Genomic DNA, 21358 nt, shown 5'->3' on the forward strand with positions numbered 1-21358 from the left:
ACAGATAATATATTATGTATTGAGATTATGAAAATGTTCCATCACCTTCATTATGTAAAGATAAATTGCTTTTATTCTCTCCTGATAATTTTCTAATAATGAGAATTGAGAAGAAAGCATTTTTTTCAAATCACTAGCTGGCTGCCAATGTCCGTGGGCAACTACGAAGGTGTCCCCTCACCTGGGAGCACCACCTCAGGCTGGCTCCTTGCCCGTGGAGATACACTCTATCTCCTTCCCACCTTCCTGAGTCTCACTTGTGTTTATTTCTTTTGGCCAACTCTAGACACCCTTAAGAGATGAACTATGAAAAACAAATTGTGTAATTTTGATGATAAATCTGCTCATGACTTAAATCCTCTGCTACCAGAACTTAAAACTGGCACTGCACAACATAAAGATGAACAATAAAACTCATGCTAGTAGTTTAAAAGTCTAATTTTTCTTTATCTAGAGTGATATTAAATAGCAAACAAAAAGCACCATGACAAATCAAAATAGAGACTGGGAAGAAAAGAGAAAGCTTTATATGTTCCTTTAACAGCCACTTTTTCATGTTCTTTCAGCAAGAGACTCTGCATCTTCACTTTGCATTATGCCTCACAAATTGTGCAGCCGGCCCTGTCTCCACGAGATTCTGATACATGCAAAAATGTGAGAACCACTGTCCTAAGACATTGGGACATCAATGAGAGAGGTCTGCCAGCTGTTCATGTATCTCAATCACACTTTTATATCTGAGAATATAATCACAGAGAAGGTCTATGGAACCACTGTGCCCACACAGAGGCAAAACTTCATTTACTGTGCATCTTCTATGGGTCTCACCATAACCAGAGAACTATTAGGGCATTTGAATGTCACCACAAACTCCTTATCAAAGATGTCAAGTTTCCTTTTCTTGATGTACATCTACCTTAGCAAAGGCTGCAGATTCCTTTGGGGAAGGATCAGAGGGAAATTTACATAATCGTGGTGATATGCTTCTCAAGGGACACATCCTTCTCCTTAAATTAGTAGATTCTGAGTCCATGAACCTGCCTCAATCTGGAAATTGTATGCAGGACTATAATTTGCCATTGCAGTGGTTAATATCAACTTTCTTATTATTCAAATGAAACAACCACCTGAGTAAAAGCCCATTTATCTCATCCCAAGATACCTGAAGATCAATTCCATAAATTAGATTCCTATGTATCTTGGCATTCTCTATGTGACTCTGGTCTCCCTGCTTTATATTGTTATTATATTCATCATGCCTCTGATGATTAACTGGTGCCATATAGATTCTTCCATTCTGAAATGTAAATAGTTCTAGTGATACTAGACCCCAGGGAGATGGCTGCATCTCCCATTCCTAAACCCAGACCTCTTAAAATTACAATGCCCCTTCAACATCATTCTTTAGGCCTTCCCAAGTAGCATATAATGAAGGAATTTTCAGTTCTTTCAAAGTAAGCCATTCTGTTATTTCCACTTCCCTCTGACTTTTGTTGTCCTGCTCAATAATAGCCAATGAAATCCTGGCATCTTCAGCTCATTTATACTAAGGCATAACTATCTCCAGGCTTCGGTGTCACATCCATATCCATTATTAAAATCAGCTCCTGGCCAGCATGCCAAATCCCAGATAATGAGTGAGTGGCCTACATAAATAAATTCTCTTATCTTCATTCTTATATTCCTTCACCCTGGCCTAACACCCTTAAAATCAATGCCAACACATATTTCTTTTTTAGTTTCATTAATAGCATTAGCCAGATTCCAAAATTGCTTTGACCCTTTCCTCATTTAGGGAAAAAAAAAAAAAAAATGCAGCTTGCTGCCAGCATTCATTCACCAGCAATCAAGAATTACTATATTTTATAAATGGAAATACCACTTTTAAAAACAGGACGCTATAAATAAAATGATGTCAATTGTTTTCAAAGACTCAATATACTAGAGTGATTAAAAAATAATAACAAAAACAAAGTATTTCATGGCAAACTTTGGGGGTAAGGTTAGGACTATAATCCGCGAGTTGCCTCAGGATAATGCTGTAGCCCCAAGTGCCCCAGCGAGAGTATTCTTGGGGCAAATTGGAAAAAAGATAATGTAATTTTTAATTTTTATTTCTTCCTGCATCAGAGTTTTTCCTTCTTTACCAAGACTAGACTCTGTTATTTAATATACAGGCAATGATTGTTGGTGAGGAAAGGAACTGAGATGAACTAAATTTTTTTGGTGTTATTGTTTCATGTGGTATTTATATTGTTTATGCATGGTATATTGTTTATATATAGTGCATTTTTAAAATATAGTATTAAGTTATTTATTTTTTATGTTCACTTTTGTAGCAAGGGAAAATGAATTTTTCTGCAATCTTGGGGAAAAGTTCAGAAGAATTTGGGTTTAAGATTTTCAGGCTTGCCTCCCTTATACCTATCCCAATTGATAAGATGCCAATCTTTCCCTGATAGTTCTGTGGCTTTTTCTTTGAAATGAGATAAACAAATTTTAATTCATTTATTGACCGTTTATAATTGTGGGGCTTTCGACACTTCTCTTTACCCTTCATTGGTGCCAGTTTCTTCATATGTAGAGATTAGATATTATAACCTATGTAAACAGCATTCCTTACTTACTATCTTATGTTAAGTTACAAACTTTTTCTCATTACCCAGCATTAGAAACTCCTATTTTAAATGATTTCTCTCAATATAACACGTTTTTGCTTTGTTTTACAGTCAATCTATGTATTATTTTGAATTTTAGTGGAATCCCATACAAATTACTAGAAAGTTAATGGCAACATGTAAAGCTTCAGTAATTCAACCAAAAGCACTCTACATTGCTGAAAACTAATGATATGCCCAATTATGTTGCAATTATTATTTTTTTAATTTGTGATCAAAGTAAACCTAATATAGTTATTGAACAAAGATATAAATTCATCATTGTGTATTAAGAGTGTTGGACATATTAAGTAGATAAAATGTGGTCTTTTACATAAAATGTTTGATAAAAATATAAATTTTTATGTAAATTGCACTCTACTGCATGAACTAGACCTGTTGTAAGAGTGGGAAGAGAATTAAGAGTTGTATTTATGGCTGGTGTCCTTCTACATACTAACTAAAGAGAATCAAAACAAAATAAGAAAGTAAATTAAAGTTTCAAATATTGGACTTGTGGGATATATCAAATGTCAAGCAACCAGATAGCAAAGTGTTCAATTAGGACAATGAACCATACTGAAAACAGAAATCAAGACTGTATTCACTTACTTTGGCAATGCAAGCAAGACACCAAAAGTGATCTGGCACTGCACAATCCCATTTTCCCTCACAGAATAGCAGCAGGTTAGGTACCAGGTGATCCAGTTGTGGGTCAGCAGAGATGGGGAAACTCATCTCACCACCAAGATGCCTCAAGGAGCAGTCTCCTGCTACTTTATGGAGCAGTGGGCCAAGAAGAAGGAGAAGGGAAGGACTAGCAGTGGAAAGGCATGGAGGCAAAATGAAGAATAGTGCCTCAGCCAAGTCTCTTCATAAGGAGGCCCCTGAATGGAGGAGCCTGGACTAGAAGTGTGGATACCTGTATGAGCAGGCTGGCCCAGGGGATCTGAGGTCCTGGGTCCATAAGCCTCAGCCATTATTAAGCAAGGAAAAGATGTTCCCCAGCCCATTTTGGTTTATTCTAGACAGCCAGAAGTCCTTTCTGTCTAGGCTTTGTGATGGACTATTCTATTTTATTAGTTTTATTGATCCAAGCACAACAAAAGGTGTTGGCAAAAACGTATAAGTTTGAAGATGAGTGTAGTGGAGGAAAAGATTGTGTTGGAATGGAAAAAAACAACCTTGATGGTGGATCCTGTACCCCTTGTTCCAATTGTTCTGGTGACCCCTTCTTTACCAGGAGCCAGCAGACATTTAGGGAGACATTTCACTCCTCTTGTGGCCAGGAAGTTGAAGGGCTAACTAAAAAGAAAGACTGTGAGAACAAAAAGGTTTCTATAAACCATTTTAAAAATAACATTTTATTGTTTGAGTCTAAATAAATTAATTACCAATGGAGTATTACTTTTGAGAGATTTAAACTCAACAAGCTAATATCAGTATTCTATTAAATAAATAATCAAATCTGTCCTCTAATTTATTCAGTTTATAAAACCGTCAAAAATATTTTGAGTCTACGGTCATGCCACCCTGAACAAGCCCGATCCCGTCTGATCTCGGAAGCTAAGGAGGGTCAGGCTTGGTTAATACTTGGATGGGAGATCACCTAGGAAGACCAGGTACTGTAGATGTAAAAAATAAAAAAAATAAAGGATTGTAAGCTGACAAGGTCCTTGCATTCTGTGAGGTCAACCAAGGGTGGCCTTGTCTAAAAAAAATAAGAAAGAAAGAGAAAGAAAGAAAGAAAGAAAGAAAGAAAGAAAGAAAGAAAGAAAGAAAGAAAGAAAGAAAGAAAGAAAGAAAGAAAGGCAGAAGAAAGAAAGAAAGAAAGAAAGAAGGAAAGAAAGAAAGGAAGGAAGGAAGGAAGGAAGGAAGGAAGGAAGGAAGGAAGGAAGGAAGGAAGGAAGGAAGGAAGAAAGAAAGAAAGAAAGAAAATACTTTGAGTGTCTTGAGGGTAGGGTGATGCTTTACCTTAGTAAATGATTATTGTATTTAGTATATTGCTAAAATATGCTAAATTTTATTTATATATTAAATATAGCAAGCTTAATGTATTTAGTATATTTAGGGTGGTTAGTGTATTTACCTCAGTGAGTGCTTAGTATATTTAGATGTATGGTAAATTTTAGTTGAATGACAAACTTGGTATGGTTTATGCTTTATCCATCAGCTTCACCCACTAAGTTTTAAATATCAAGCATGAAAAATTGATAAACTTGAAAGTCAAGCATACTGTAATAGGCAGAATTCTAAAGATTTCTCTCTCTGCCAAGATTCCCTGGTTATTCAATCAAACACTAGTCTAGGTATTGCTGTGAAAGGACTTTACAGATGGAACTGAGGTGACTAATTAATCAAGTTTAAGTCACAATGATTCCCTAGGATATTCAAGTGTAATGACATGAGCACCTAAACTCGGAAGAGGAAGCCAGGAGAGCCAATCAGAGAGATGTGGCAGGATAACAAAGAGGAGACAGGAGGCAGAAGGGGAGGTAGGACTGTACTTGCTTTATTTAACGATGGAGGACAGCGACAAGCTAAGCAATATAGGAAGCTGAGAATAGCCTTAAGCCAACAGCCAGCTAAGAAATGGGAACCTCAGTCCCACAACCACATAGAAATTAATCGCTCTAACAATCTGATAAGCTTGAAAACAGACTCACTCTCAAAGACTCCAAAAATGAAGGAGGCTTGTCAATATTTTTATTTTGGCCTCGTGAAACCTGGAGCAGAAAACCAGCTGAGCCACTCTGCCAGAAATTCTGAACTTCAGAATTGTGAGATAATAAATAGGTGTTTTTTAAAGCCAATAGTAAAAATAATAATAATAATAATAATTTACTTAATAGCTTTATCAAATGTAAAAATATGTATTTAGGGTATTTTTAGAAACAATGAATAGCTATTTATTTCCATATTGAAACCCTCTGAGACGGTACTGTATATAGCATTGTGTGGTATGAACTATTTTTCATAATAGTCCTTGTCTCTTTTTACTGCATCTTATTTATAAAATATAATAATATTTAATGCAATTATATTTAGTGCCAGCTTTCATATTTAATGAATTATATGTAACAATGTATGTCCTGATATAGCTAATAGTTCTTGTATTTGGTAAGAGGAAAATTAAAGAAATTATTATTCGACAAACTAAAGGAAATTTATTACATATTTATATAACTATTAAGAAGATTATTTCTTTTTACAAAAAGTATATGCTCATTAATTATCATATTATGGTTTTCTTGGGAAAAAATTTTATAGCTTATTTCTGATTTTTACTTGAATTTTTGACAATGATTACAATTGTTAGCTATTTAAAAAGTTGAACATAGGTTAAAATAAGAGAATATACTGTGCTGAGTTTTTTTAACATTGATTGTAAGCATCTAGTAAATTAGTCCACCCCGTAAGAGAAGTGGTCTAAATCTTTTCATTAAGCAATAAATGAATGCAAAATTATAATTAAAATTTTACATGCTTCTGTAGAGACCATTTAAACCTTAAGATTGCAAAATTATAATGTATTCTTTGCTGAAGCATGCTAGCGCTCTTTTGTACTGCAAAATAATCAATATGATTATGTAAGCAACCTCCATACTGACTCTTTTTTCTTTTTCTACACCTACGTATTACTCCACTGTCTGGCTATTTTAGATTATGCATATAAAAGGCTTTCTCAATGAATCATTCACAAGCATAAGAACAAAAGACCATATAAATGCAGGTTGACAAAACAATCTTCCTTTGTGCTAAAATAAAATGTTTTCTGTTAAAATGAAGGATACATTTTCTTTCCATTTTCTACAAGTACAGAAAGAGCACTGCCTGATAAAAAATACATTTTTATACATCTAAGTGTATTCTTACTGTCTATTTCTGTAAGATATCTTAGTAGAGAAGATAGAAATATAATTTTGCATTTATTTTTCTAGCCAAGTTGTAGAGGATCACTATTTTTATGCTTTTATCAAGCACTGTAGCTCCTTTAAGGAAAGGTTTATGTGATCCAGTGTCCTGGACACTTTGCTACATGAAAAAAAAAAATAGCTTTGCATGTACAAGTATGCTATAGTTTCATAAATTTAATTGGTAGTGATAGCATTTCTTCCATAGGCTGGCATAAATATGTGGCTTTCAAAAAAATTGTGCAAAGATTTTCACTTTCCTCCTAACTTTTCCAGTCAACTTTGCCCTTCTCACTGCTTTCTTATAAGACACCTAAAAGAAACAGGAAATACTGATACAGAGCATTATATGAAGTAGAGGAAAGAAGTAGGTTTAGGCTCTACCCAAGAGTAAATATGTCTAACTTAATAATTATAAAAAATCAATACTACTACTCTGGTTAATAATATATGGATGTATAGTGTTACACAGTTTACAAAGCAATGAATGTGTTCGAGAATGGGGTGGCAGGGAGTTACTTTTCTGTTAAACCAAAAAATGGAAGTAGAACTGTTTAGCTGACTGGGCTTTTTCCTTGGTAGTAAAGTTCAGAAATGATTTCTACATGCTTCCTTCTCCTATATTAGTAAATAACATGTATCACATTTTAAAACTTTGAACAATTCATCTCCAGGACCAAAAGTAAACCAAATTATTACAAGGGTTAAAGACTCCCCCGAATATAATATCATGCATATATTTTGCATAACATTATAAAGTTTAGGAATTACTTTTTTCTAGTCCCGATTGTGCTTGAAAGCAAATCAGAAAAAAATTTATAGGTTAGGTATTGTTATACAACCCATTTTCAAGGTGAAATATCTTAGGATAATTAAATGGCTTTGCCTGGGAAATTCTGACAAGGAAGTATTAGAATTGGGATATTATCCCAAACATTTTTACTAAAAACTCATTTCCTTAGCAACATCTTTATCAGAAAACACTTCAAGTCATAGACTCATATGTATTTTTAAGACTCAAAATAACAAAATTATTTTTCATTACATATGATAATCTTGAAAATTGACCATTAGAAATTATTTCTGGTAATAAGTTTTGAAATTGTTAGAAAATCCTTCTTTTTAAGATTGTAACTCTAAATTTTTTTTTTTTTAAAAAAGGAAGTTACTACTAACCAAGTAGCCATACTTAGTAGGTAGTAAAGAATTAATAAAGAAAACTAGTAGCCAGCCAGTCACTTTAATCTGGGAGATTTGCATCTAAGTAATATTTCTGTACCTGACAAAAACTCAGGAAAATATCTATATATACCCAAACAAATGTGGCCCTTACTATATCCTGCTGGTATTAAGAGAAGCTCTGATACATAATTCAAATAGTTAAAGAAATTCTATTCCATAGTCATTTTCTAAGCACTGACGACAAATAAACAAGGAAAATACTATTATATTGTATGCAATGACAATTCTTTGAATACTTCCTGTGTTATTACCTGAATAATATTAATTATATATTTCTCTACATATATAACTATTATGTTTGATATATAAATACACACATAAATACATATGTAGAAAGATATATAATGGAAATGAAGTTTTTATATAGTGATTCCTTCATATTTGTTTTTCTGCCTTTATTTGGAAAATGTCCTTGGGAAAGATAAAAATTTGTATGTAAACCAGAAGCATCGAGTCTGTGAAAATGTTTGTATTTTTATTTAATTTATTTTTTTATTTCTAAAGGAATAAGGAAAAAATTCAGGTATTTCAGGGAAAATTTAGCAAAGATTGTATCTTCTACTCTAGCATCTTTCTCTGGTTTTGAAGATTAAGACCCTTTAAAGAGATTAAAGAATGATAGTTCCTTAGCATTTAAAAGGCATGGTAAAGGGAAGAAACATATTAATCCTGACTATTTGAAAAGCTGGTAAATAGAATAAAGATCAATTTGCCCTGGAATTAATGTAAGAAAATTATAAGAAGGCAGATTTTGCTTCAAAATAGATGAGTTTCTGATAGAGCTACTCAGCAATGATATGGGCTTTCTTATAGAGTAATAGGTTTCTCATCACAGAAATTAATCACTAGGTGAGCATTGCACAGAAAGGGTACATGAGGTATACATTAAATTAAGTAACTTCAAAGATCATCTCCATTCTGAGATTATGTGAGGTTGCAGAAATTCCCATTTTATAACTTTGCTAGATAATGATATGAGTGTTGGACCAGATGATATCAACATTTCATTAGTACTTTCCAAATCTATGATTTTGTGAGAAACATTTCTCTACGTTGGAAATTGTTATTCCAGAGAGAAAAGATCTCCTAACTCAAACTCCTCCTTGCTTCCTTTGCTCCACTTGCATCTTCACACCTTAGAATCCATTAAATCCTTCATTTTTTCCCTCTAGTCATAAAATGTATATATTTTTCTTATTACATCTTACTGTCCTCCTTATTAGAAAGTGAGTCTCTTAGGGGCTAGAATTTTTTGTTTGTTTCTGTATATATAGTATTAAGAGCATAGTAGGCATAGAAATTTTGTTAACTAAATAATTAGTAAAAAAATAAAATAAAATAAAATAAAATAAAATAAAATAAAATAAAATAAAATAAAATTAAAATAAAAGAGAAGATAAAGAAATGTGGCTGTAGATAACAGAGCTAGCAGTAGGAGGCTCAAGTGAAGGGCAGCCTCACATGCAGACTCTCCAAGGCACATTATGGAACTCAGATACATCAAGAAAGAGGTGAGCACTCAAGAATTGGGGTGGCATAAATCAAAGTGAGATGGTAAATAAAAACTAGATGGGCAGAGGAGAACCAGAAGGGGAAATTAGCCAAAAGATAGATAGCCCAGGGAATGTAATAGAACAAGAGACTGTATTCTTTTTAAAAAAAAAAAAAAAAAATTATTTTTATTATGGTGACTTTGGTTAATGAAATCTAGTAAGTTTCAGGTGCACAATTCAACAGTATCCTAGCTAGGAGTATGACTATGTTTGAGCCCTCTGAGCCTCAGCATTCATTTGTAAAATAACGAGGTGTGACTATCTCTTAAAGAGTCTTTGTTCCCCTTGAACTCTAAAGTAGGGTTTAAGAGTTCGGGCAGGAATTTTGACATGGGGATTAAAATTTTAGGCAAGGTAAATAATCAGAAATTCAGGAAAATTGGTTTTAACCTAAAAGGGTTAGTCTTGACTGCAATATGTTGGTGTAGCAACTTGAAGGTCGCTGTTACAAGAAGCCCTTGGTAACAGAGAGAAGTGCTTCTCCCTATCCTGCATTTTTAGAAAGTTTAAATTCTAGACTCAGTAGAAAAACAAATATTAAACAGAAGTTGATCCTGAGAGTAGATCACTTTTTCCTGTCCTGACACTGTTGGGTCGCGGGAAACCTAATATTTCTTAAAGGCATTTCATAAAATAGAGAGCTTAGAAATTATCATTTAAAATATTGGGAATAGTAACCATGTTTTCTTAGGTTTATGCAACAGTGTTTAACTATATATATATATATATATATATATATATATATATATATATTTTTTTTTTTTTTTTAATGATATGTATTATTTTTCTGGGGTTGCCATAACAAAATACCAAAAACTGGCTACCTCAAAACAACAAAAATTTACTCTCTTACAACTCTTGAGGCTAAAAATCTGAAATCAAGATGTAAGCAGGGCCAGGCTGTCACTGAAGGTTCTAGGGAAGAATTCTACCTCGCTTTTCCAACTTCTGCTGGATCCTGGAAATCGGGCACTTTTTGGCTCGTGTCAGCATGACTTTTATCTCTACCCTTCTGCCTTCACATGGTCATCTTCCCTCTGTGTCACCTCTGTTTCCATGGTGTTACCCTCTCTGTATGTCTGTTGTGTCTTCCAAGTTTTTTTTCTATTAAGTTCACCAGTCACTGGAATCGGATCCACTCTAATCCAGTATGACTTTTTCTTAACTACATACATCTGCAATGATCCTAATTCCAAATAAAATCACATTCTGGGGTTCGAGGTGCATATGGAGTTTTGGGAGCCACCATTCAATCCAGTGCATGATGTAACAAAAAGGACATGGCTTTGGAGGTTAAGAGATGCATGTCTCAGTCTTGCTCCTGACAATAGTGGAATTATGCACATATGAGAAACTCTCAGAGCTTCACTTGCAAAGAATGCTTAAGGAATTATAATTTTATAATTCTATGACTTTTGACTAAAACTTTACATTTTTCATACTTATATGATAAGCCTCAACCAGAGGACGTAGCTAACGACCAGGCTCGCCTTTCAGTTTTCCATTTATTTCGCAATATGAGCATCTTAAGAATTTATCTTTCTAACTAATTGCTTTTAAATGGACAATTAAATAAGTTTCATAATCTGTGTAGATTTGAAATCAAGCCAGAGATTCTGTAGTGATCTGGAAAAGGATTAGCTTTCCCACAATAATGCTTAAAACTGATTGGGAGGCTTCTCTAACTGACCACTAGTCACAAAGTGCAAGATGCTGAGACATAGGTTTTCACTCAATAGGCTTTCAGAGCAGAAAGACTCCCGAGTTAATCATAAGAGCATATAATGTATTGCTTTGGTAGTAATTGTCGATGAAGTAAACAAAGTTTATGTGGAAGTTATTTAAAAATTAATAAAATATTTTAGTACAGTTAAACACTCATATTTTAAACTAAATCAATAACTAAAATGTAATACTTGAAGGGAATTACTTATATTCTGCCTGAACTGATGTTACCATTATTAGCTAACATTTAAAAATAATGTATAAAAATGCGTTTCTAATGGAATTTCAAATGAATTACTATATATCGATATATTATCAGTAATAAAATGAGGAAGAAAACAATAATAGAATTAAGGGACAAAGGAAATAAATATTAGAACATACGTTTATATCAAATTCAGAAAACAAACAAAAATGATAAAAAATTCTGTTCATTTAGAATAAAACAAAAGTTTTTTATAGTTAGAAAAAATACTTTAAAATATTATGAAGTAGCAAAGTAGACAGTAGAATTTAGTCTTTATTTAACAAATATTTCTGTGTCTTATGTAGCGGCAACTTAAGTTTGGTGCTAAAATCTTTCTTTATAATAAATATTTCAATCTATATGTAAAAGATGTATGTACACCTGTATTCTCATTTAATGGAGAGACTGTGAAAGTTTGAGAATAAATTTATTCTATTATATGGTCTAAATTACCCTTTCGATGTTATTTCTCGCAATTTTTTGGTGCTTATTCTCAATCAAGTTGACATAGCAAATATGGCACTTTATACTATATTACCTGCTATTATGTCTCTGTTTATATGGTTTTCCCTGGTCAGAATGTCATATTGTTCCATTTCACAATTTCTAATTTATACTCCTGCCTGATGTTCTAGGTCTGTTTAAAAACCCGCTTTTACAGAGTTGATGACAGCCGCTTCCTAGACACCACGCATGTTGCTAGTGCCGCATGTGTCGTAAGCTTTTTGATGCCAATTCTTTTTTTTTTCTCACTGCAAGTATCCAGGACCATATGTTACGTGTTCAATAAAACTATGTAAAATGGGTGAATGATTAATTCATTCAGTAAACTTAAAATAAAGGTATTATACAAAAGGTAAACAGGCCAAAGAATTTCAAGGCCTCTCCGTCTTCTCAGATAACATGGAGTTAAGTGAGCTGCAGCAGCAGTGTGAGGAAACAAGAGTGTATGGAAATTTTGTCTTAATATTAAAAGTAAAACAATTTCCAGAGGCTAGATTGCAAAAACCACAGGAAAAGACTAGGCAGGTAATCATTAAAAGGAAACTTGATAGAAGTTTAAAAATAATAATAATAATAGAGCAAAGAGAACTTCAGAACTCCAAAATATACACAGAAAAAAATAATAAACAACATACTATATCAGCCAGTATGTGATCCGCTAATATCTGATACTAGCTCCTAATTTTCCAGTTTATTCATAGAAGTTTTTATAAACAACATTGCTTCTTCCCAAAAGATGTAGTATGATTTACAGAGATACAAAACTATAAGAATATACTCTAAATCAAATGAATAAAACAGAAAGCCTGCTATAGTGATAATAAATAAAACTATTATTTGGGCTGTCTGAAAAAGAAATCGGCTATAAAAGGCTGTGTAGCTTTCATATCGGATAGATTTCAGTTTGACTTTAAGTTTTCTAGAGGCCAAATAAAAAGAGAAATCTGATCAATTTCATAATTTACAATGCCCATGATAAAAGCAAACCAATTTACTCAGGAGAAGTACAATTATTCCTGCTACTAAAACCTGAAAGAAATTTCTCCCAAAGGGCACCATAAAAGGACACTGTAAAATATAATGAAATATGTCTTGAATAATATCTTTATGATAGAAACCACTGAGTTTCACAGAGCTGCTGTTTTATGGTACCCCTCACTATGTACTGCTGGCCTAACGATGCAGTTATGCGTGTAGCTTAATAGAAGCATAGGTTTTTAAAAAACTGGAAAAACATCTTTATCTTACTGCAAATCTTTAGAGAAGTTTGGTGGCACTAAATCTCAGAACACTCAATCGGTTCAGTCAGTAAATAGGTATTGGGCATCTATAACTTACACCTCACTGTCTTAGTCACAGAGGAAATACAGAAGACAGAGCAAGTCCCAGGACATCAACTTTTCTGTGATGTCAATTTAATGTAAATAAATATGACAGATGACCTGAAAGAAAGTAAAAGTTGACATTCTCTTGGGAAAGCTGAAGGCACTTCGAGCTTTGGATTCAATTCCAGAGATACACCCATAAAGGGGGTCAGGCCTCTTTTCAGAAAATAGGTTTGAATCTGCTCTGACATGCAGATTAATGGGCTTTGCTGAATCTTCTACTCTGTTTTAGTTTAGTCATCATGCCCTTTATGGAAGAGACCTAGTTCCACTCGATTTCAGCTTTTTCTCTAAAACAAACATCTTATTGAGGTTTCTAACACAACACTGGCTTTAAAACTATGATCTGAGAAGTCTTAGTTATATCTTTCTCGGAGTTGTCTCAGGAGACGTGAGGGGAGGTGGAACGAAAGGGAAGATCAGACAGTCAGATCTTCTGTAGACGTCTTCTTTAACCATGTTATCTGCCGCAGAAACTTCTCTGCTAAAGTGTAAGGTTTCTGACAAGTAGTTTTTTTTTTTTTAATGTGCTTGAAAAACACTGCACTGCTCTGAACTATTTCCAAAATTTTATATTTCTCTACGAAGATCATTAAGATATCTATGCAGTAAATATGGACTGTTTACCTATGTTCCACAATCTAGACAAACAAGGTTAAACGTCAAGTTCCTTGAATCAGTTGCTTAAAGTTTGTGGTAAGACCCTAAGTAATACCAAAGGTTAGGCTGCCCTTTAACTGCTGTCTCAGAGATATAAATATCATGCACTGCGCGTGCGCACAGGCGATGGGGCAGCAACTCTAATGCGCGTGAATAGAGCTCAGGAAGCCCATATGTAGCAGGTAGCTTTAGAACTGAGGCTTAAAAATGTCTGAAATAGGAAAACAAAATGGATAAAACCATTTTAAGCAACAGAATTAATGAGGAAGGATATATCAAACAGTGTGACAAATCACAAGATTTTCGTGACTGGAATGCAAATAAGGCAGAAAATGGAGTCTGAGAATCAGGAGGAGGTCAGATCACGTGAGATCCAGCATGCTGAGCAGGGACATCTGAACCAAGGACCAGGGGAAGCCAAATGAAACCAAACCAAGTAAAAACTTTAGAGGAATGCCATGAGCACATTTATGTTCTAGAATTATTACTTTGGCATTATTATAGAGGATTCAATAGAGAAGTTAAGAATGAGTCAAGGGGAATATTTAGAAGGTTATGGCAGCAATCTGGAAGAAAATTACTGGGAATCTGAGTTAAGCCAGAGAAATTGTCATGAGAGGAGGAAAGTAAAAAAAAAACAATGAGTGGAACGCGCGTAACTTTGTGACTTCTGAGGCCTATCTGTCCTGTTTTTTTCTTTCCTGAATAAACAATGATGCACCTTATAAGTGTTACTTCTCTCTGTAATTTTATTCCTACTTTCTGATTCTGTATATGTAGTCAAGCTTTAAAAAATTCGAAATGCTACTTTTCATATTCACCAAATCTTACTTAGCAGTCCACTTGAAACCTGAACATTTAATCACTTAGTACATTCTGCCTGCATAACAAAGCTCAATATTATAATCCTCCAGTTATTACAAGATCTGTGCTGTCTCGGTTACATTTACACTTCAATTACAATTACAATGCTTTCATCTTAACAGCTTCTAGTTTCTGAAGGATTAAGTCTCAAGGATTATGTTATAATGAGAACAAAGGTTATTGACTACTTTTCCATTTCTTTCTAAAATGCTTTGCTAGCTAAATAAAAGCGAAGCCAAATTTATGCCAAGATGTTTTCTCCCTGCAGGAAAACATAATGGAAGTTATGAGAAATCAGGAGTTTTTACTGCTTCCAGCTGAGGAGCTCCATAAACTCCTGGCCAGTGATGATGTAAATGTTCCTGATGAAGAAACCATTTTTCATGCATTAATGATGTGGGTCAAGTATGACACGCAGAGGAGATGCAATGACTTGAGTATGCTTCTTGCCTTTATAAGACTGCCACTACTTCCGCCACAGGTAATTACATGCGATGATATTTTAATAGCTACGATGTACTGAAAAATCTTATATTTAAAGCAACATCGAAAGGTAAAAAAAATATATAACAACTTTTAAAAAATAATCGCTATAAAGCATTTGTTTTAATAATAATGTCCAATTAATACATGTATATGGTATACGCAAACACAGACACACACGCGCACACACACACACACACACACACACACGCACACACACTTGAAGGCTGAGGATCTAACCATTTTCTAAACCAAGTTTTATAACTCTGCATTACTACTTTATTATACTTGCTTATTTAAAAAAAAAAGAACATCACAAATTTGTTATTATTTATTTACATTTTTGCTTTTCGTTTTAATCAAAGTCTCTTAAGGTAAATCTGATGGTAGAAAGGTGAAGGGTGATGGGTCATGCATCTGAATCCCATCTCTACCACTTATTGGCTCATGTTCGCATGACAGGAGAATGTCACTTAACTTCCCTGATAGTCAGTTTCTTCATGAATAAAATAAAATTGTTCTATTACTATCACATAAAAGTTTTGTGAGGACCAAAGAAATAATAGATGTAAAGTACTCAATCTCAATACAGTACCTAGGAGATTTTTCTAAATATTGTGATTATTAATTTTCTGCTTCCCTATTTTTAAGATCTCTATCTATCTGGCCTTAGATGCAGTAATATAATCATTCTCTGGTTATATTCCTATAGTACTTTTTTAGGGCTCAATGCATGAGATTTCAAACATCGAATAGGTGGATAAGACACATTACTGAATGGCACAGAGTTATGAAGTAACAGTATTTAAGCAATTGGGTTTATGAAATCTTTGATGATTGGAGCTAAGGATATCCCAGACACGAAGTGAACAAACTGCCTCATTTTATTGATGCGTTATGTAGAACGCAGTGGAATTGCTAAGAACACCAAAATTCACTCAACTTGTAAGAAGAGTATTTTCCCCTGATTTGGAATCTTATTCTTTAAACTAACTTATAATGTTGTAAAATTATCTATGCACAGCATTATTAACCCGGAGTCTCTGGCTTCTCAGGCTATCCAAAAATAAGCTTGAAAGTAGGTCTTACCTCTGAAATGGTAGATAAATTGTGTGTGCATGCATTTTGTATAGTGGATATGGGGGGCCTATAAGATCCACCTGATCCTTCATTTGGATACAAACCACCAAATATTTTCACTAATCCATATCTTGCTAAGGATGTAGGATAGGGAATTAGGACATCAGGAAAGAAGGACAGGCAAGCATGACATTAATAACAAGGAGAGACGTGAGAGGTGTGGTTATATATTAAGATTAAAAAGTTTAAATAAAACATCACTGTACACAAATTGGGAAAACAAATGAAGCTTTATGAATAAAGTAATAATTGTATTTCATTTGGCTGCTGAAATGAATAAAGTAATAGGAGCGGAGAGGAAGAATGTTTGAGAGTCCTGCCTAAACAAATTATGTGACCCTATTTTAGCACCAAGTTCTTTAAAAAGGAAGGGAAGGAAACATGCAATTAAGTAACTGGACAAAAAAAAATTTGTGAAGCTAAGCAATGGATTTTTCTGAATCTTCCACCCTGGGTTCTGGTGTCAAATATTCTGAGAGCCTGAGGAGTCTCTCTCAGAATAGAAATGGCCAGTGATAACAGTTAGCCAATAATAGGAACGTAGACATTAACCAATGATAGATACTGTGGCAATTGGTCTCTTTGACCCTGCCTACCCATTTCAACTGGCGAGCTTGGAGTTAAAATGGCACTCAAAAATTGTTATAAATAGTAGGGCACATACCGGAGGAGGCCCAGAATGTGACTGACTGGAAGTCCATCTTTTCATGATATGCCTTTCTGTCATACCCTCTTCTCTCACTCTTCTGCCATCAAAAATGAGAGATGCTCCTAGCTGTTCACCTCATTAAACTATTATATCAGAACAGACATGCATAGCTATTGGCTTATTTGTTCCTGAGGCTACATATTACATGAGGAGTTTTTATTCTTATTGGTTCATCTGCGTTATCTTGCTTAGTAAAGCACTATTAACACTAGAAAATAAAATATTATTTTGTTTTGGTGTAACCAATTAATAAAAGGTGTTTAACTATCCAATGTCCATAAATATAGCATATATCTATTCTACATTCTTCATCTCTCAAATTAAGGAAATTACAAACAGAACTTTATATGTACTTTCAAACAACAGATGTGTAAGAAGGAAGAGTAAAATACATTTTTTTTCATAGAATGTCTTTGCATATAGAAGGGGCGATTACTTTTATAACTAATATTAATGATTTCTATTTCATTATAAATATTTTCCATACAATATTTCTTATCTTAAAAAAACACAATTGCAAAGTAGAGATTATTAATTATTTTGTGCAGAATTAAAAACAGGTTCAAAGAGATTAAGTGATTATTCAAAGGTCACAGAGCTAATGGACAATGCAGTTTTTTTGAAAATCTAAGCTGGCCAGATTTGAACATACACAAAGATACTTCTACTATGAGTGTATGTTACATGTTTGCTTTCTATAGTGAAAGATCGTTAAAATGTCCTGAATACAGCAATTTGAAGTTTCCCATAAGAAGACTGGCAAAAGAAAAAAGACAGGGAGATAGGAACTAATATTCATTTTCTTCTTTAGTTACAAAACATATACAACATATTTTTTATCTCATTAATTTCTACAATATCTTTCTGTATTAAAAACTATTATTACCATTTGACAAATGAGCTAATTGAGAATCAACATGATAGCCATCTCTCTACTAAGTAGTAAAGCATAAATTTTACTCTAGTTATATCTGATATTAATGTGTTTTGTTTTGTGTTTCACACTGAGGGCAAATGAGTGCATTTCTTATTTCCAGGGTTGGCTGCATATTTATATCAGTGTTTAATCAGAATCTAATATTTACTAGAATTTAATAGAATAAGATTTTCCAGTTTTTTACACAAACTTTCAAAGCTGCTAAGCATCTTAAGGTACTTAAGAAAAGCCATTAATCAGGAGACACTTTTTTCTTGATCTTGGAAATATCAAATATAGCTTTTATCTTTAATCTTTACAGTACTTAATGTATAGGCCTTTTATAATCTTTAAATGATTCATAGGTATATACTGTATATGCGTGATTATATTTCACATGTAATTATGTTATATATTGTTATATATAATTACATAATATTTCATAATTATGTAAGAAAACACAATATTGTATTTTTAAATACTAACATTTTTCTAGTGAGGTAAGGGTTCATTTTCAAAAGGAAATAATAACTGGACTAATTGTTATTGGAGACTTGAGAGAAAAATTTTCCTTTGCTTTTGTAAGATAATTTCTATAGATGTAAAGATAGGTTTTAGGTAAGTGACAAAACAATATTTAGAAGACCAGCTGTAAATAGCCTATAACACTGCTAAGAAAACATAACAAAGAACTGACCAAGGCAAGAGTAGAAAAGACATAGAAGATTTAGAAATGTTTAAGACCAAAGAATGAAAAAAAATATATATATATATACATACATAAAAAAATATATATATATATATGCGGAGAGAGAGAGATGTTTCCAAGGTAAAGATAAGCTAAATAAACTGTAAGTAATTTTATAGTTATTTAATAATTTCACAGCTATGAGTTTCTATGTTTCTGTTTAGCAAATGCACAGAAAATTTTCTCCATTAAAAAAGAAAGTAAAAATAAAGACAATGAGTGAGACCTTAAAACAACAAAAACTTGTTAGAAGATTGACTAGAGACATGGTATAAATTTAGATTATAGTAACAGTCTTTTCTCATAATCATAAAGTAATTGACTGACTTGACTTGGTAGATTTCAGTTCAATCATTTCTTACAATCTGCATTCTCATGTATTTTATTACTGGGCCCATTATGTGTATCTGTGATCTATTTTTTAAGTTCACAGAAGAAAAATCTATTCTGATATTTCTTATTATTTATAAATTAATATGTTATTATAAAGTATAAATTATGGTAATATGGTATGAAAAATATAATTAAGATGTAAATTTTGGTACAGAATATGGATTTTAGCTGACAATGATGGTAGACAAAATGAGCTTTAGAAAAGAATAGAAAAGACATGAAAAGACTTGGAAGCAATAATGTCTATTTTATTCTCTATTAAAAATTAATCACTAATATTGAAATAAATTCATTTGACTTGGCTATAAAAAGGGCCAGATAAAAAGGCAAAAATAAAAGAAATACATAATTGAGATATAGTCTATGAAATGATGAATGACTTCTATTATCCTTTTAAATAAGTCAGGAATAGAATTTTGCATAATAGTTTCCATGTTTTTCTTGAATTCTCGGATGTTTAAAAATTTCAGCAGAATTGTAAAATATATAAAAATTTCATTTTAGAGAGTGAGTGGTTATACACACACACACACACACACAGGCAAATGTCAAAGATTCTGTAAATTTGGTTTCAGACTGCTGCAATAAAGTGAGTCACACTAAATTTTTTGTTTCCTGGTGAATATAAAAGTTATATTTACACTGTACTGTATTCTATTAAGTGTACAACAGTGTTATGTATAAAAGACCTTAATTTAAAAATACAATCTTTCTAAAAAATGCTAACCATCATCTGAGCCTTCAGCAAGTCAGTTTTTTTGATGGTGGAGGGTCCTGCCTCCATGTTGATGGCTGCTGACTGATCAGCATGGTGGTTACTAAAGACTGGAATAGCTGTGACAATTCTAAAAAAATAAGAACAGTGAAGTTTGCTGCATCAATTGACTCTTCCTTTCATGAATGATTTCCTGGGAACGTGAGATGCTGTTTGACAGCATTTACCCAGAGCAGAATTTTTAAAATTAAAGTCGGTCCTCTGCAACTATTCTGTTGCTTTATCAAGTTTATGCAATATTGTAAATTCTTTTTTTTTTTTGTCATTTCAACAATCTTCAAAGCATCTTCACTAGAAGTTGATGCCATCTCAAGAAACTACTTTAATGTTAATGCATAAGATGCTATTCCTCATTCATAAAAGTTTTATCGTGAGATTACAGAAATTTGGTCACATCTTCAGGCTCTACTTTTAATTTTATTTCTCTTGACATGTCCATCATATCTGCAATTATTCTTTCCACTGAAGTCTTGAACCCCTCAAAGTCATCCATGAGAGTTGAAATGAGCAAATTCCAAATTCCTGTTAATGTTGATTTTTTGACCTCTTCCCAGGAATCAAAAATGTTCTTAATGGTATCTAGAATGCTGAATCCTTTCCAGGAGGTTCTCAATTTACTTTGCCCAACTCAATCAGAGGAATCACTATCCATGGCATATACAGTCTTACAAAATGTGTTAGTTAAATAAGACTTGAAAGTCAAAATTATTCCTAATCCATGGGCTGCAGAATGGATATTGTGTTAGCAAGAATGAAAATGACATTGATCTTGTTGTACATCTCCACCAGAGCCTTCGGGTGACCAGCTGTACTGTCAATGAGCAGTAACATTTTAAAAGTCATCTATCTTTCTTTCTGAGCAGTAGATCTCAACAATGGGCTTAAAATATTTTTAAACCATGTTGTAAACAGATGTGCTGTCATCCAGGCTTTGTAGTTCCATTTATGGAGCACAGGCAGAGTAGCTTAGGATAATTCTCAGGACCCTAGAATTTTCAGAGAGCCAAATGAGCACTGACTTCAATTGAAAGTCAGCAGCTGCATTAGCCTCTAACAAGAGAGGCAGCCTGTCCCTTTAAAACTTTGAAGCTAGATATCTATAGCCTCCTTTCTAGCTATGAAAGACCTAGATGACATCTTCTAATATAAAGCTGTCTTGCCTACATTGAAAATCTGTTGTTTAGTGTAGCCACTTTCATTGGTTATCTTAGCTAGAGCTTCTGGATAACTTGCTATAGCTTCAAAATCAGCACTTGCTGTTCGCCTTACACTTTTAAGTTATGGAGACGGCTTCTTTCCTTAAAACTCATGAACCAAACTCTGCTAGCTTCAGATTTTTCCTTCTGCAGCTTCTTCACCTCTCTCAGCCTTCACAGAATTAGAACGAGTTCGAACCTGCTCTGGATTAAGCTTTGGCTTAAGGGAATGTTGTAGCTGATTTGA

General features: G+C 33.3%; 1 protein-coding gene and 1 pseudogene across 2 annotated transcripts in view; both read left to right on the forward strand.

Moving 5' to 3' along the window:
- KLHL1 (kelch like family member 1) overlaps positions 1 to 21358 on the forward strand; it is a 266430-nt gene that overhangs the window by 144389 nt on the left and 100683 nt on the right. For both annotated transcript variants that reach the window (XM_016122531.2, XM_016122532.2), the window contains exon 5: positions 15020 to 15232. In XM_016122531.2, coding sequence (XP_015978017.1) covers positions 15020 to 15232 — 213 coding nt within the window. The remainder of the gene's footprint in view (positions 1 to 15019; positions 15233 to 21358) is intronic.
- On the forward strand, positions 4173 to 4291 carry LOC118609593 (annotated as a pseudogene).

This window comes from Rousettus aegyptiacus, unplaced genomic scaffold (assembly GCF_014176215.1).
Source record: "Rousettus aegyptiacus isolate mRouAeg1 unplaced genomic scaffold, mRouAeg1.p scaffold_m13_p_11, whole genome shotgun sequence".
NCBI classification, from domain to species: Eukaryota; Metazoa; Chordata; class Mammalia; order Chiroptera; family Pteropodidae; genus Rousettus; species Rousettus aegyptiacus.